The sequence below is a fragment of the Kogia breviceps genome, chromosome 10, assembly GCF_026419965.1.
Source record: "Kogia breviceps isolate mKogBre1 chromosome 10, mKogBre1 haplotype 1, whole genome shotgun sequence".
In the NCBI taxonomy this organism is placed as follows: Eukaryota; Metazoa; Chordata; class Mammalia; order Artiodactyla; family Physeteridae; genus Kogia; species Kogia breviceps.
In genome coordinates this window covers 88,156,016-88,173,677 of record NC_081319.1, presented here as the reverse complement: position 1 = coordinate 88,173,677, position 17,662 = coordinate 88,156,016, and the positions used below count along the sequence as shown (strand labels likewise).

The following is a 17,662-nucleotide window of genomic DNA, read 5'->3' as shown; positions in this document are numbered from 1 at the left end:
GCCGCTCCACAGCATGTGGGATCTTCCCGGACCGGGGCACGAACCCATGTCCCCTGCATCGGCAGGCGGACTCTCAACCACTGCGCCACCAGGGAAGCCCAAGAGTTTTTTAAAAACTCAATTAAAATTGTAAATCTCATAAGAAATCAAGGAAGAGGTTGAACATTCTAGACCCTCAGAAGACAGCAACGGTAACCCATAATCCTCTCACACTGAGAGAAGTCTCAGCCCCTAAACACGGGGCAGGGATGCAGTCTGGCTGTGAGGCATCCCCCGTGCGTGCCCGAGACCATGTGCACGCCCTCTGATGACACCTATATGCCTTCATCCAGAACGTTCTCAATCAACAAACATTTACCGAGACTTGTGGGAAGGACCTATAATGATGTTGTCCTTACTGCTTCCCTTTGAGAAAAAAAAAAGAATATGAATGGGATAAACGTGCTTGCAAAGACACAGAACGAGAGAGGAACTGACGAGCTCCAGGCTGGCCTGTGCAGTTCGTACCTGAGATCCGAGTGGGCCTGAATCTTCTGAACCTCGATGTCCGAGTCCGGCACATTCAGCAGCACCGCCAGCTGCCTCACAAGCGTGTCCTTCCGCTGTTCCGTCAGCTGCCCAACGCCAACCTGCAGGATCAGCTCCACCAGGCCGCTCTTCTTCGGGTCTGGGGAAATGAGAAGACATGGGCTTTCCACTTGGAAACCCCAGGCTTGATAATAGGACGAGCAAGGCCTGCATAATAGTTAAAGAGCTTTAAATGACCCCTGTGTAATTTCTACGCTTAGGTTCTAGGGCTCAGGTCAGTTCTTCCAAGTACCACAGGGGCCACTATCCGAGAGTACTTCTTCCTTCTTTTATATCAGCTTGCTGTCTATTAATTTCTCTCCAGGTGATAAGGAGGTGTGCCTAGTCTGCCTCTGGCCTCACGTGAAAGTTTGGGACCTCACACACCTCCTCGCGCCTGGTAAGAGAACTATCTCTCTGAGCACTGCAGGCCCGGCCCAGTTTATGCTGGGGGTCGGTGTGGCCACCTTGCTGGGGCTGCCCTCTTCACGCTCCCAGGAATAAAGGCCTCGTGTTCACCTCACATTAGGTCTTTGTCTTCTGGCAGGAAAACCAAAGTGACCAGGGAGTCCTGCTGCCAGATCCAATTCTCCCTAATGAGTTAGCAGGCTGGATCTGTTTGGGGATAGATAACCACAGGCAGAGAAAACCTCCACATGGGCCCAGCTTCCCACACTGGGTTCCACTGTCACCTGCAAGGAGCCCCAAAGGCTGACCCCTCCCTGCCGCGCCCCGCTCACGGACCAGCCTCACAAACCCAGGCCCGGAAGCCTGTGAGCGCACCTGGCCGCACTTCCACGGTGGCAGTGTCCACGTCTGAGGCGCCCTGACTGTCAGCGACTCGCAGGTGGAAAGTGTAGACCCCCTCCACCAGGTTGGTGAGCTGCAGGGCCGTGCTGTGGTCAGAGCCATCCATGACATCCTGAGAAATAACCCAGTTCACGATTCAATAGTCAGCTCCCAACCTGGGCCTCTGTTGATCCCAAACCTCGGGGTCCCGTCTTTGTCACGCATGCATGATTCTAAGGGGCAGGGTGAAGAGGAAGCAAGGTGGTGGGTTAGTGAAGGTTCGGGTAATCCTCAGCGTCTCTTCCACTTTTAAAGCACCAGGAGGCACAATCCGCAGACAGGACTTTGTGAGCTGAGCTGCTTCCCAAGGGCTCTCTAGGGATTACCAAATTCTACCCTACAGAGGGGGAAACCACCGAAATTAGGGCAGAGACCTGGAGGGTGAAGCACTCTCTTTGAAGAGTTTTCTGGGTCTTATTTTCAAAGATAGTTTTACAGTGCTCTCATCTTGGGTTTCCTCATGGTGTATCAGGTTCACCTTCTCAAATGACCCAAGAGCCTGAGGAGCAACATCTCTGCTCAAAGAATTCGAGAAGAATCTCCCAGACCCTCGCTCTGAACTTGCTAACGGAAGAGGGTGGTAACAAGGGCTCTGATCAGAGAGCTGTTATAATTACACTTAGAAGCTAACCCACCATCTGGCTGAACAGTATTCATTCCAGAGCTACTTCAGAAATTATAAAGCATTTTCAGTTCTTTCCCTGGGACCACTCCTTCAGTACATCTCCAAGAGTAAATTTGCATCTCTCAAGTCCTTAGCAACAGCAGGAATGAAGATGTACCTAAATTTACAGCCTAAGAGGCAGAGTGATCTAATGGGGAAAAAGGCCTGCCAGGAGCTAAATACCTAGGTCTATCTGGTTTGACTAAGGATGAGTTAGTTGACCTTGGCCAAGTCACTTTCCATCCCTGCATCTCATTCTCTGTACTTAGGGAATGGGAATAGCAATCCTCGATCTACTGACCTATCTGGTACAATGTTGAGGAAAAGGAAAGAATCCATTTGGACCAAAATAGGAACAATGGGGAAGCTAAGGAGCAGAAATGAGTCCCATGAGAAGACATGGTTTCCAGGTCCCTCCGGGGTATGGTTTCTGACCCTACGCAAAGTCTGGGCAAGGAAAAAGTCGGAAGGGACTTCAGATTTGTTTAAACTGAACAGCAGCCTGCTGCCTCCAGCCCTCAGAAGAAACCTAGACGCATAAACACCTTAGTGGGGACCACGGAAAGGGAGATGAGGTCATAACAGAGACATTGCTATGGAGCTGTGTTCCCTCATCTGTTGAAGCCCTAATCCCCCAGTGTGGCTCTATTTGAGATAAGGTCTGTTAAGAAGTAATTAAGGTTCAATAAGGTCATAGGGTGGGGTCCTGATCCCATAGGATTAGTGTCCTTATGAGAAGAAACACCCAAGAGCCCTCTCTCTCTCCCCCTCCCCTCCCCTCTCTCCTCTCTCTCTCCCCCGCCCCCAACCCTCACCCCACTCCTGTGAGGACACGGCAAGAAGGCAGCTGTCTGAGAACCAGGAAGAGAGCTCTCATCTGGAACCAAACTGGCTAGCACCTTGATCTTGGACTTCGCAGCCTCCAGAAATGGAAGAACACAAATACCTGTTGTTTAAGCCACCCCGTCTATGCTATTTTGCTATGCAGCCCTAGCAAACTAATACAGACATAGTGATTAGTGGTCCAGGGGCAATTCTCTTCCAAGTACTCACTCCAGCTGCTGGACTCTGGCCGTCCCGGATCCACAGATAGGACACAATTCCTTGGTCATCAGTAGACCTTGAACCATCCAAAGTAATGGAGTTATTGGGAAGCACAAGAACATGTCTGCCACCAGCCTGGGCTCTGGGAGGACTATTATTTTCTAAGTCAAATATAGCAGAAATGAAAGCAAAGAAATTGATTTAAAACACTTGTGATAGAAGTGTATCACAAACTATCCATGACTATTCCACCTTGCAGATATGTACATTTAAAATATCCAGAAAGCATCATTTCCTGCCCCAAATACCCATTAGATAATATACAGCCCTTCTTAAAGTTCTTTTTGCACTTAGCTAGTTGTAATTTGGCAGCCTATATGCTGGACAGTTTTCTATTATCATTACAGTTTTTTCTCTTTTTAAAAAAGAGAAATCATGATCTTACTTATGTTCAGGGTCTGCAGAATGAAAATGTTTTGGTTTAGAATATGCTATGGATTATTTTGTACTGGTCCACACTATCTGGCCACAGAAATAGTTTTGTTTCTAACAGTGCCAAATCTTGCTTGTCTAAGTAAATTGAAGAGGGAGGATTCAGGGCAGTGGGGAGAATCTGGCACTGAGGAGGCTTAATTCCATTGTCGCTAACAGGGAAAAAGGCTAGAAAGAATAGAAATAGACCGGCAGTAAAATGAGTAAGCCCTAAAATCCTTCTATAAAAAACAATCTCTAGATCCTATTGAGCTTCAAAACTGGAACTTAAGACAACCACCCCCTTTTATGCACGTGTCCCCATACTCTACTATTATATATGGCTGAAAACTTCCATAATAAGACGTTTGAAAAAAACTCAAATCGATGTCACCGTGCTGATAAAACTGTTTCATCCTTTCCCAACTGCCCAGCAAATAAAGTCCAAACTCCTCAGCGTGACACATGACACATACGATACCTCAAGGCTGAGCTTCTGCCTTTGTCTCAGTCACCCTCCCCAATGAACTGACACTCTTGCTGGTCCATAATACTGGTGAATGGATTTTCCCATCCAGCCATGCTCTTTTACACCTCTGATCTTCCATACATCATAATCATTTATTCATTCACTGAAGTAACCAACATCTTTGCTTTGCCATGAGTCTAGCACTGTGCCACATGGAAGAGACAGAAATATGTGAAACAAAGGGCTTCAACCAGCTCACGGTCAAGTGGAAAAGAAAAAAGGGACAAGTACATAAAGCAGGATGTCATAAGACTGGACCACACATTTCATGTTAAGAAACAACATGGAATTTGAAACCATCTCTGCTCTTAGATTTCCAAGGAAGAGAGAAAGCAAAGCATCATGTGGTCACCAGGACATGGGGCTTTAGTTGCCAGTAATCGCAGAAGGAGAATGAAGCTATTAGGACACACGCTCCACCAACAAAAGGAAATGCTGTGCACGTGGACAGAAGAAGAGTGACCTTTGCTTGGCCAAGCAGAGTTCGGTATCTGCTACGGCCAATAAGCAAACACTAACGTTTCCGGATGACCATGGCCTGGCTTCGGGTCTGTGGGACTGAATAGCCCAACCTCCTCCGAGAAGGCGCCCTCTGCCTTGACTCACCCTTCCTCACGGTCACGCTGAGGGTGGTCGTGCTGCTCAGTCCCTGCTGGTCTTTCACCGCTAAACGGAAGTGGTAGGTACCCACCTGAAGACCGCTTACTGTGGCTATGGCTTTGTCGATGTTTTCCATCTCCACTGCGCTGGGGCCTCTGTGAAACAGGACAGTCATTAACAAAAGGCAGGGGGCATAGGATTCTGACGACGGCAGGTATGTTGTTTGTGTCCTTATAAATGCTTCTTTTCACAGCAATAATAATATACCATCTAGAGAATTCTAAGATAATTTTGTATTCACCTAGATTCTCTAGTTCTATGTAAGAGTCACAAGTGAAAGCCTATTTCAGACAGAGGCTGCTGGATTCCTGGGAAGAGGATTTTGGAGTCTCCGGTTTTTTAAAATTGAACTGTCAGTGAAATGATCACAATGGAGCCTTATAAACTATCCCTGTTTCTCCTTTGAATAAAATCATCTGAAATCCTCAGGTATCGTTCGAGAGAGCGTGGAGGAGGAGAGAGGGAGCCAGGTGATTGATCTCCCGGCTCAAGAGGAATTATTCACTACAGTGGAGTCGTGAAATCGTGGGCTTTGTCGCCAGGAAGACCCAGGATTGAGCCTCGGCTCTTGCTCTTACTATCTGGGCAACCGGGGACCCTGTGACTCACTCATCTCTGCAAGCCTCAGTTTCTTCACCTTTAAAATGGGAATAATATTATCATTTACCTCTTAAGAACTGACCTAGGATTCCATGAGATTAAGCATGTACAGCACAGAAGATGTTGGAGGCTAAAGGAATCCCCTTAAACTCTGCCCTTCCGTTGTCTACAGTCACTGCACGTGGTTTGAGTGGGGACCCCACCCAGGTTCTCCTGCACCTCTTCTGTCACGAAGCTCACCTCACACCAAGACTACCCTGTCCACCTGCCCCAGCTCCACCTCTCTCCACTGTCAACGACTGTCCATCTTGCCTATCCACGCCTGATGCAGAATCCAATCAACAGTTCCCTGGCCACTTCTAGAAATGTGCTTAAATACTGACTCCTCAACAATCTCAAGCTGACTGTTTAATTTAGACCCTCCAGAGCAGGGGTGATATGAGCACCCCTCCAGGGAGTGAACGCAGCGCTCAGCGATGAGAGGGGCTGACTACCTGACATGCTCCCAGTGGTAGAAAACCACGCCGTGGTCATCACTGCTCCTGCTGCCGTCCAGGGTGGTGCTTTCCACTGGGAAGACCAGCTCCTGGTCCGGGCCGGCAACAGCCATTGGAGGCCTGTTGTGTTCTAGAATTATAGAAACGGTGTGAAGAAAGATTATCTCTTTGCATTAAGTCTGCCATCCCCTGATTTCTCTCTTTTTTTTTTTTTTTTTTTTTTGCGGTACGCGGGCCTCCCCCTGCTGTGGCCTCTCCTGTTGCGGGGCACAGGCTCCGGATGCGCAGGCTCAGCGGCCATGGTTCACGGGCCCAGCCGCTCGGCGGCACGTGGGATCTTCCCGGACCGGGGCACGAACCCGCGTCCCCTGCATCGGCAGGCGGACTCTCAAGCACTTGCGCCACCAGGGAAGCCCCCCCCCCCCGATTTCTTGATTTAAGCAAATTACTCATACTCAGCTCAGGCAGCTCCTAGAGCATGCCCTGTCCTTTGGGAATCCTGGGGTGAAGCACTGCAGTCTCCTAGCTGACCCAAGAGTTAAAAATTGTAAGTTTGAGATGGGGGTTACAGGCAGCAAGAAATACTGTTCCCTAATATGTACACCTTTGGTTTCTTTAAAAATACCTTAAAAGTCATGGAGTGGAACTGTAGTTAATTCCCCCATGTCTGGCCACAAGCCCTCTGAGTATCAAGTCACACGTAACTACCAGCCTCTTCAAGAATGCCCTAGAACTTTGCAGCAGAGTGGGGCATGGCATCAGAGCCCAAAGTGACTCTGGAGATAGCTCTCATTCTGTCTCTCATGCCATGGTTTTGAGACTCAGCCAGGACATAATTCAGAACCACAAGAGCAAATTGCCTTGATATTAAGATTCAGCTCCTGCAGCCCTGATTTCTTGATAGTTCAAAGATCTAGAGAATTTGTACCAAATTTGGCTGGTCTGAAGCCCAGAAGCCCAGACGTCATTTCTGTTTTAATCTCTGGGGCTAAATCCCTTTCCCATCTCACCTACCAGGCTGGACAGTCACAGTGACCACAGCTGTGGACTGCTGCCTTGAAGAATCTGTTACCATCAGCTGAAATGTATAATCTCCTTCCTTCATTGCAGACAAATGAAGGTACGGTGTCTCTACTCCCTAAGTAACAGCAAATACAACAATGAAAAAGAAAAAACAATATTAAAGAAGCACAAGTAATTAGCATGACATAATGAAAAACTAGTGATTTTACTAAATGCAGAGATCCTGCTTTAAAAAAAAAGTGAATGTCCCAGGAAAATGGAATCTAAAGTCCATTGTATATCCTCAGATGCTGTTGAAAGAATATAAGCTAATGTGGCCTTTTGGGAAGCCAATCTGGCAGCATCCATTCAAATGTTAAAAGAACATGCCCTTCAACCCAGCATTTCTATTGAGTATCTACACTAGAGAAATGCCCACGTGTATAATTATGGAGACTCGCCCATAGGTGCTGACTGAGGCATTGCCTGTGACACCAAAAAAAAATGGAAACGTTCTAAACAATCACCAACAGAGGAATGGCCAAACCCACCACAATACACTGTGGGATGCTAATTGAAAAAAAAGTTTAAAAGAATAAAGTAGATTTATAAAGAATAAAGTGGAAAGATGTCAAACACATATTATGAAGCAAAAAAAGAAAGCTGTGAAACAATGGATACAGCATGATGGATATTTGCTACATGCACATATACATGTATGCAAACACATAAAGGAGATTCTGTATGCACACACATTAAACTCATAAAAGTAATTATCTTGAGTAAAGAGACTTGGATGAGGTCAAGGTGTATTTTCACTTTATCAGAATTGGAGTTTGTTTTTAACCACAGGAGGTAATTAATGTATTACTTTTATAACCAAAAATAAATTTTGTGGGCTTCCTTGGTGGCGCAGTGGTTAAGAATCCACCTGCCAATGCAGGGGACACGGGTTCGAGCCCTGGCCCTGGAGGATCCCACATGCTGCAGAGCAAGTAAACCCGTGCACCACAACTACTGAGCCTGCACTCTAGAGCCCACGTGCCACAACGACTGAAGCCCGCGTGCCTAGAGCCGGTGCTCCGCAACAAGAGAAGCCACCGCAATGAGAAGCCCATGCACCGCAGAGTAGCCCCCGCTCGCCACAGCTAGAGAAAGCCCACGCGCAGCAACAAAGACCCAGTGCAGCCAAAAATAAATAAAATTAGTAAATTAATAAATAAATAAATTTTGTTATTTTTCTCCATTTATTGTCATCTTTTGAACTGAATTTTTTGCATGTATTTCTTTTTTAAAAATTTTTACTGAAGTATATAGTTGATTTAAAATGTTTCAAGTATATAGCAAAGTGATTAAGTTATATATATGTGTATATATATATATTCTTTTTCATATTCTTTTCAATTATAGGTTATTACAAGATATTGAATATAGTTCCTTGTGCTATACAGTAAGTCCTTGCTGTAAAAATAAAATTTTAAAATTCTACGACAACAAAAATTTTCAATAAGGCATTTTTTCAATTGAGTATATAGTAGCTAGCTACTTATCGCCTACAGGTTAATACCCTTTCATTTTGTTGCTGCTGTGTTGTTGGTAATATTTCCAGTTATTGCCTATGTTTGAAGTTCATGGCATCCTGAAAAGGATTTTTAACTTTAAGTCCTATTATAATTTATTTATTTTCACAGATCCCAAGATTGTCTAAAGATAAATGTATCTGTTTTATTTATTTCTTTTTGGCTGCGTTGGGTTTTTGTTGCTGTGCGCAGGCTTTCTCTAGTTGTGGTGAGTCGGGGCTACTCTTCATTGCCGTGTGTGGGCTTCTCATTGCAGTGGTTTCTCTTGTTGCAGAGCACGGGCTCTAGGGGTGCAGGCTTCAGTAGTTGTGGCATGCAGGCTCAGTAGTTGTGGCACGGGGGCTCCAGAGCACAGGCTCAGTAGTTGTGGCTCACGGGCTTAGTTGCTCCGCGGCATGTGGGATCTTCCCGGACCAGGGGCCCGAACCCGTGTCCCCTGCATTGGCAGGCGGATTCTTAACCACTGTGTCACCTGGGAAGTCCCTGTGTGTGTGTGTTTTAGAGTTTTAGTGGAAAAAATGGGCAAAAAATGGATAGAAAATCAAGTGTGTTATCACAAGGGGAACTTCTGAAATTTGAAATGCGTTCTTTTAAGAACTTAAAAAAAGGGCTTTTCCCTACTATGACTCAATAGAGCAAAGTACTTTTTTTCTGAAGAGCTCTATAAAGTATAATTTCCTAATAATATGTGCCTCAAAATTAATATGGTTACATGAATGCTTACGCACACAATACAAAGGAATCTTGTGGCAAATGCGAACTGAGCAGACTAGTTCACTGAGAGCCCTCAAAGCAGCCTATGATTCAGGTAGCTGCACAGGCTTCAGTGACCTTCTGTGCCCTCCCCAGAGCAAAGCACAGCCTCTGCAGCTTGCCTTGGTGATTTTTAGACTAGTGTAAGAGAGGCTGCTTTAAGAGCTGATCTTTGCGATTGCCCCAATTCATAAAAAGCATCACCCCTTTTGACATCTTATCAATCAATCACAAGGCAGTGACATTGTTACTGTGGATAATCTGAGAGTGTCTGCAGCAGATGGGCAGGTGTTCAGAGCAGCGAGGCTAGGTCTGCAGCCCAGCACTAGTGACTTCCTTTGGATACATGTTCATTAGACTTGGATGTACTGAGGCATTAGCTCTGGGCACATACTTCCCAGCAATTAGGGAAAGAAAATTTGGAATATTTTTTAACTGAGAAAATACAAAATACCCATCTTCCTGTTTGTATCCAAAGCCCACCAAATGCGAATTCTTAAACCCAACAGAAGCAAACATAGCATTTGCCGCAACTTTTAGGTAGAGATGAACTCTGTACCAAGTGTTCTCCAAGGGTATCTAGAGGACTCACGGCTCTTTCAAGACCCATGCATCCAACCAAGCATTTTTAATTCATCACAATCACAAAGCACTTTCCAGAAATATCAAAACGTAAAGGAGGTCAGTTTTCATGGAATGTCTGACTTCACCATAAACACTAATGAGAAATTTGTCTTGGACTGGTGAGATGGAGTTTGAAGGAGAAGAGGAAGGTGGTAATGTAAGGTACTATCTTTCTTCCATTAAACTCTTAAATAATAACATAACTTCAAAAATACCAAGCTGGTTAGTTCTGGCCATCACCAGAAGTAGAATAAGCGAACAGCTCACACATACTCATGCATACAGATACAGCAATGTTTCAAGGTTATTATGACTTTAGACAGATATATTCACAATCTGAACAAATCAAAAGGTAAATACAAAAACATCTTAACAAGAGACCACTGGATCCAGAAAAGGTAGCATGCAGTTTCTAAAAATAGGAGAAACAAAATAAAAGGGAATTTTCTTATAATGAGGTTTAGATTAGATTATTCCTAAGGTTTATCCTAATATTAAAATAATATTTCTGTAGCAAATGTTGGGTCAGACTTTTCCCAAACTAACCTCAAGGTCAAGTTGTCTGTATAGGAGCTGCTTAGTTGCTATCCTGGGCTTATATAGAGTGGGTGAAGGAAAGTGACATAAATTTGGAAGATTTGTGAGTTTAGCTGTTCTTCTAATAGTTGTAATATATCAGACAACTTTATAAAACATATTTTCTGAATTTAGCTGCCCCCTTGTACCAATATTTTAGATAGAGAGATGGATGGATGGATGGATGGATGGATGGACAGATGAACACACAGACAGACAAATAAAAGTCTGAAGGCAGGACGGAGAACTCACCTGCATGGCCACCTCTTTGCTCTCACTCCCGGGCCCCAGGGACCACTCATAGAGGACAATCTGGTGATCATCACTGCTCTGGTTTCCATTCAAAGTGATGGAGTTTTGGGGCAAAGTTATGGTCTGATTCGGTCCCGCATTGGCAACTGGTGGATGGTCCACAGCACTGTTGACCATTAGGGCTGCTGTTGTGGAGCTAATGGCTCCATCTGAGTCTGTAACTGTCAATCTATGAAAAGGAGAGGAAGCTATTACACTGCATGAACATGCCAAATCTCAAGGCAAGTGGTCAATTTAGTCTGCCTATGGTACCTTTCTCAGAACAACTGAGAGCAGGTGTAAATAGAAATTTGAGGATGAAGCTGAGGAAAGAAGAGAGACCTGAGGCTATATTTTTTTCTTTGCTGCTGTTGATTTACTTTATTTTTAGCTAGTAATATATTCACATGATAGAGTTTTATTTTATATGGGTTTCGCATTATTCTTTGAGATGCTGGATGAAGAAACCATCCTCAGCCAACACAGAAGCCTCTCTCTACCACCTGTGACTCAAAATGTATCGGCTTTAGGTCCTGCCTTCAGGCCTGAGCATGTAGAGACGGGCAAATCACTCCAGAATTTTCAGCTACAAAGCGTTTTAATTTTCTCATTCTTTTACAGAGGACTTAATATTAAGTGTTTTGAGGACACTCCTTGCAAAGCAATTTTAGGATTAAGCACTTTGAAGTACAAACGATACTCTGCCAACACAAACAACACAGAGAGCTGCACTGACCCTCCTGTAGTAAACTCACTGGTGACGTGGCAACTGGATCAGTGAAATAAGGTCACTTCATTCTCCTGGGACTAAGATTTAGTTTGGAGCAGCGATGCATGTGTAACAGGTGTAAACAGGAATATGAGAAGGAAGCTCTGGAAAGAACACAGGCCTCATTTGTAGGTAAGGTACCTGTACAGGGGGCCCCCACAGTCTGGGCCTCTATCCCACATACTCCATACAACCAAGGTGCAAACTCCAGTTCTCGCTCTGACAGCAAACCAAACACCTAAGGTCCTTCCTCCTCAACCAGGCTGAGTCAGGACACATTCTGGGCCTCTAAGGGAATTTCTTCCTAGTAAAATGGGGTTAGCAGTAGGCCTGCCTTGGGACTTCCCTGGCGGTCCAGTGGTTAAGACTCCGTGCTCCCAATGCAGGGGGCACAGGTTTGATCCCTTGTTGGGGAACTAAAACAAACAAACAAACAACCAAAAAATAACAAAAAGTAGGCCTGTCTCTATGAGACGGGTAAAGAGTCATTAAATTAAAATTAATCAAAAGAACCTCATAAAGTGGCATTTCACTGTATATAAATTTTACCCCAATAAATAAGTAAAGTGTTATAGAAAGACTTTTAAAAATAACTTTTGAAGTCCCCTTAGACTTTTATGTCATAAAGTTTCCACAAGTTTACCTTAGCAAAACCCTCGGATAAGAAGTCGACAATAATTTGGCAACATATATCAAACTCCTTAAGAACATACAGGCCTCTGACCCAGAAATTTTACTTGCACTCCAAAATTTAACTGTAAGAATGTTCCCCCAAACATTGAATAATGGGGCTAAATTAATTTTCTAAAATGTATCAGCATCAAACATGATGTTGCAGAATATTTAATGACACAGATATCCATAATTAATGGGAATCCAAAATCAGATCCACTCATACATGACAATTTGATAGAGAAGAGATGTGGTCTTGCAGATTGGGAAAGGACAGACAATAAACAGTAATGGGACAACAGGCCAATTATCCATGTGGGAACAAATAAAATTGGATCTAACCACGGTAGACATGCAATCAATTCTAGATGGATAAAATTTAAACATGAAAGACAAAATTTTTAAATTTTAGAAGAAAATATAGAAGGTAGCTTGTAAAACATCTTACACATTTTTTTTTTTTTTTCTTTTTCGCAGTACGCGGGCCTCTCACTGTTGTGGCCTCTCCCGTTGCGGAGCACAGGCTCCGGACGCGCAGGCTCAGCGGCCATGGCTCACGGGCCCAGCCGCTCCGCGGCATGTGGCATCTTCCCAGGCCGGGGCACGAACCCGCGTCCCCTGCATCGGCAGGCGGACTCTCAACCACTGCGCCACCAGGGAAGCCCCATCTTACACATTTTGATCCAAGTAAGAACAAAAGTTTTAAGTTTATGTGTATAGAAAAAGGACCATAAATATAAGTACTATACTCTTAAGGATGTTTATTCCTAGGTAGTGGAATTATGGGAGGTATTTAATTTCCTTCTTTCTGCTTCTAGATACATTCTGTTTTTTATTTTTATAGCAAACATGCATTATTCTTATTATAAGAAGAAAATATCATTTTTTTAAACACCTGCAATGTTACTTGTCTCTTGAAACCTATATTTCTTCTGGAGGAAGAAGAAATGGAGGCCAGTGTGGTAAACTAAAAATAAATACATGACACGTTTTTTTAGTTCCCCAACCAGGGATCAAACTAGTATAAATACATACTCAGCAAAGAATATGGCAGATAAGCATATGAAAAGATGCTCCACATCATACAGTTATCAGGGAAATGCAAATTAAAACAACAATGAGATACCACTACACACCTATACTATGGCCAAAATCTGAAACTCTGGCAACACCAAATGCTGGTGAGGATGTGGAACAACAGGAACGCTCACTCATTACTGGTGGGAATGCAAAATGGTACAGCCACTTTGGAAGACAGTCTGGCAATTTCTTACAAAACTAAACATACTCTATAAGAGGTGATGACTTTCAGACAATAAGGTTGCAGCTGGAAGCTACTAGCAGATACTGTTTTGAGAATGACTGGTGGTGTCCTTAGATCCCATAAAGTTCAGAAAATTCAAGTCCTCAGCAATACACCAATGTGTCTGAAGTCACGCCCACAATGGCCACCTAGTTTTACCTTGGACAAACAAACAAAAGCTACTTTATTTTGATTTTTAAATGCATTCTCCTCCTCAATGGCCAAACCAAATGTACAATGTATGTTTAATAAGCCACAAAACAGGCCACCAAAAAAACAAACAAACAAACAAAAAACCCAAGCATCCTCTTACCATAAAATCATGCTTCTTGGTATCTACGCAAAGGGGTTGAAACCTTCTGTCCACACAAAAATCTGCACATGAATGTTTATGGCAGCTTTACTGACAAATGCCAAAACTTGGAAGCAAGCAAGAGGTCCCTCAGTAGGTGAATGAATAAATAAACTGTGGTGCATGCAGACCATGGAATATTACTCACCACCATAAAGAAATGAGCTATCAAGCCGTAAAAAGACACGGAAAAATCTTAAATGCATATTACTACATGAAAGAAGCCAATCTGAGAAGGCCACTTACTATATACTTCCAACTGTATGATACTCTGAAAGAGGCCAAACTATGAAGACAGTAAAAAGGTCAGTTGTTACCAGAGGAGGGAGAAAAGGAGAGGTATGAATAGGCAGAGCACAGAGGACTTTTAGGGCACTGAAAATACTCTGTATGATACTATAATGATAGACATCTGTCATGATACATTTGCCCAAACATATAGAATGTACACCAAGAATGAACCCTAAGGTAAACTACAGACTTTGGGTGGTTATGATGTGTCAATGTAGGTTAATCCTTGGTAAAAAATGAACCATTCTGGTGAGTGCTGTTGATAACAGGGAGACTGAGCATGTGGGGAGCAGGGGACATACGGGGAATTTCTGTATCTTTCAATTTTATTGTAAACCTCAAACTGCTCTTAAAAAAATAAAGTTTTAAAAAGAAAAACCCACACATGAGCACTGGATGTCCCATGTGGCTACTCACTCTACAAGGCCTATAGATTCCCAGAAATCCACTCAATAATAAAATAAGCTTTCAGAGCTAGGTAAATTTCTTTTTTTTTTTTTATTGGGTAAAGTATATATAACTTACCATTTTAAGCATTTTTAAGTGCACAATTCGGCGACGTTAAGTACATTCACATTATTGTATAACCATTACCACTATCCATCTCCAGAACTGCTTCATCAACCCAGACGGAAACTTTGTACCCATTAAACACTAACTCCCCATATTTCCCCCCTACCACCACCCCATGGCGATCACTATTCTGCTTTCTATCTCTATGAATTTGACTACTCTAGACACCTTACCTAAGTGGAATCATACAATATTTGACCTTCTGTAGGTGGCTTCATTCAGTTAACCAAATGTCTTCAAAGTTCACCCATGCTGTAGCATGCCTCAGAAGTTCAATTTTTTAAGGCTGAATAATATCTCTTTGTATGTACATACCTCATTTTGTTTACGCATTCATCGGTTGATGGACATTTGTGTTGTTCTATTAACACTGGAGTATGCTAGAGACTGAATGTTTTCTGTTCCCCCAAAACTCATGTTGAAACCTAAACCCTAATGCGACTGGTATTTGGAGGTGGGGCCTTCCGCCGGTGATTAGGTCATGAGGGCAGAGGCCTCCTGAATGGGATTAGTACTCTTACAAAAGAGACCTCGGAGAGCTCCCTTACCCCTTCTGCCATGGGAGGACACAGTGAAAAGATGGCTGTCTATAAACCATGTGAAGAGCGCCTTCACCACAGACCAAATCTACCAGCACCTTGATCTTGGACTTCCCAGCTTCCAGAGGTAGGAGAAATAAATTTCTGTCATAATAATTTAAAAGCCACCCAGTCTATGGTTGTTTTTGTTACAGTAGCCTGAATGGACGAAGATAGTGTACAAGCATCTATTTGGGTCTCTGCTCTCAGTTCTATGAGGTATATATCTAAAGTGAGATTGCAGATATGGCAATTCTATGTTTAACTTTTTGAGGAATTGCTGTTTTCCACAGAAGCTCTACCATTTTCCATCCCTACCAGCAATGCACAAGGATTCCCATTTCTCCACAGCCTCACCAACACTTGTTATTTTCCATTTTTTAAATAATAGCTATCCTAATGGAGTAACCTGCTTCTTAAGCTGAGATGTCCAATAAACCAAAACAGAAGTTTTTACGACATGTGTAAAATCTAAAGCACTTTAGAGCACCTCTGTGGACTTTTTAGTCAAAGATGAATCCAGTCAGATGCTTGAGAGTTTCTTAACCTGGCTAGACTTCTGAGGATTCATAAATACATATGTATGGGCTCCTTCTCTGAAATCATCAGATTCTTAAAGCAGTATATGAGGTCTTAAAAATATAATAAGCTAAAATGTGTGGGGTACAGCTAAGCAGCACTTAGAGGAAAATTATACCTGTGAAAGATTTATAAGCTTTTAAGGAAGCTCCAATATGAATGAACCAAGATTCTACTCTAAGAAGTTAGAAGAAAAAGAACAAAGTAATCGAGAGCAAACAGAAGTAAGGAAATAGTAAAGAGCAGAAAAGAACAAATTAGAAAACAGGTAAATATAATTAAAACACTTCTAGTTAGGGTTCCTTGAGAAGATAAACAAAATTAACAACCCCCTTAATTAGACTTACCAAGAGAAAAAGAACACAAATCACCAATATTGGAAATGAAAAAGAGGTTATCAGTACAGCTCCTACAGACATGAAAGGATAATATGAAAATACTATGAACAACTTTATGCCAAAAAAATTGATAATTTAGAAGGAATGGATGAATTTCTTGAAAAATACAACTTATTAAAAATCATCATCGTTAATAACTATACTCCAATATAAAATAAAAATAAATTAAATTAAATTAAAAAGAAAAATTTAAAAAAATAACAGAAAATCTAAATAGGCTTACATCTATTAAAGAAATTGAATTTGTTATCAAAACTTTCCCCGAAAGAAAATTCCAGGCCCAGATGATTTTACTGGTGAATTCTATAAAACTTGCAAGGAAGATATACCACCACTTGTTCATAAGTATTTCAGAAAATAAGGGAGGATGGATCACTGGTCAACTTGTTTTATTAGGCCAGTATAATCCTCATATCAAAACCTTGTGACAATGCAGAGAGAAAGAAAGAGAGAAGGCACAGACCAAACCTTTCATGAAGACAGACATAAAAATCCTGACAAAAATATTATCAAGTTGAACCCCATGCTACCTAAAAAGAATACCATGATCAAATAGGGTTTATCCCATGAATGCAAGGTTGATTTAACATTCAAAAATGTCACACAAGGCCTTCCCTGGTGGCGCAGTGGGTGAGAGTCCGCCTGCCGATGCAGGGGACACGGGTTCGTGCCCCGGTCCGGGAAGATCCCACATGCCGCAGAGCGGCTAGGCCCGTGAGCCATGGCTGCTGAGCCTGTCCAGAGCCTGTGCTCCACAATGGGAGAGGCCACAACAGTGAGAGGCCCGTGTACCGCAAAAAAAAAAAAAAAAAAAAAAATCTCACACAATACATAAAAATAACTCAAAATAGATCACAGATCTAAAAATAAAACCTAGACCTATAAAACTTAGCAAAAAAACAGGATCTTTGCAATCTTGGGATTTAACAAAGGTTACTTAGATAGAACACAAAAAGCATGAAACATAAAAGAAACATTTGATAAATCAGACAATCAAAATTTAAAACTTTTGCTCTTTAAAAGATACCATTAAGAGAACAAAACGTCATATACTGGGAAATAACCACAACACATATATAAGATAAAGAACTTGTTTCAGAATGTATAAAAGTCTTACAACTAAGTAAGATGTAATTTTTCAAACAGGCAAAAGATCTGAATGGAGACTTCACAAAAGAAGTTATATGAATGGCCAGTAAACACCTAAAATATGCTCAATATCATTAGTCAACAGGAAAATGCAAGTTAAAACTGTAATGAGATAAAACCACCCATCAAATTAGATACAATTAAAAAGACTGATTATACCGAGTGTTGGTGAGTTCTGGAACTCTCATCCACTACAGGTGGGAATATAAAATAATACACCCATTTTGCAAAAGAGTTTGGCAATTTCTTAAAATGTTATACATAAGCTCACCATAGAACCTAGCCTTTCCA

At 42.5% G+C, this 17,662-nt stretch overlaps 1 protein-coding gene across 1 annotated transcript in view; it reads right to left on the bottom strand.

The window, feature by feature from the left end:
* The window catches only part of KIAA0319 (KIAA0319 ortholog), a 75,742-nt gene that overhangs the window by 15,351 nt on the left and 42,729 nt on the right, over positions 1-17,662 (bottom strand). Inside the window, exons 10-16 of the mRNA XM_067006651.1 lie at positions 10,669-10,897; positions 6,896-7,019; positions 5,879-6,011; positions 4,731-4,879; positions 3,134-3,285; positions 1,351-1,489; positions 508-667 (exon numbers count right to left, since the gene is read on the bottom strand). Coding sequence (XP_066862752.1) covers positions 508-667; positions 1,351-1,489; positions 3,134-3,285; positions 4,731-4,879; positions 5,879-6,011; positions 6,896-7,019; positions 10,669-10,897 — 1,086 coding nt within the window. The remainder of the gene's footprint in view (positions 1-507; positions 668-1,350; positions 1,490-3,133; positions 3,286-4,730; positions 4,880-5,878; positions 6,012-6,895; positions 7,020-10,668; positions 10,898-17,662) is intronic.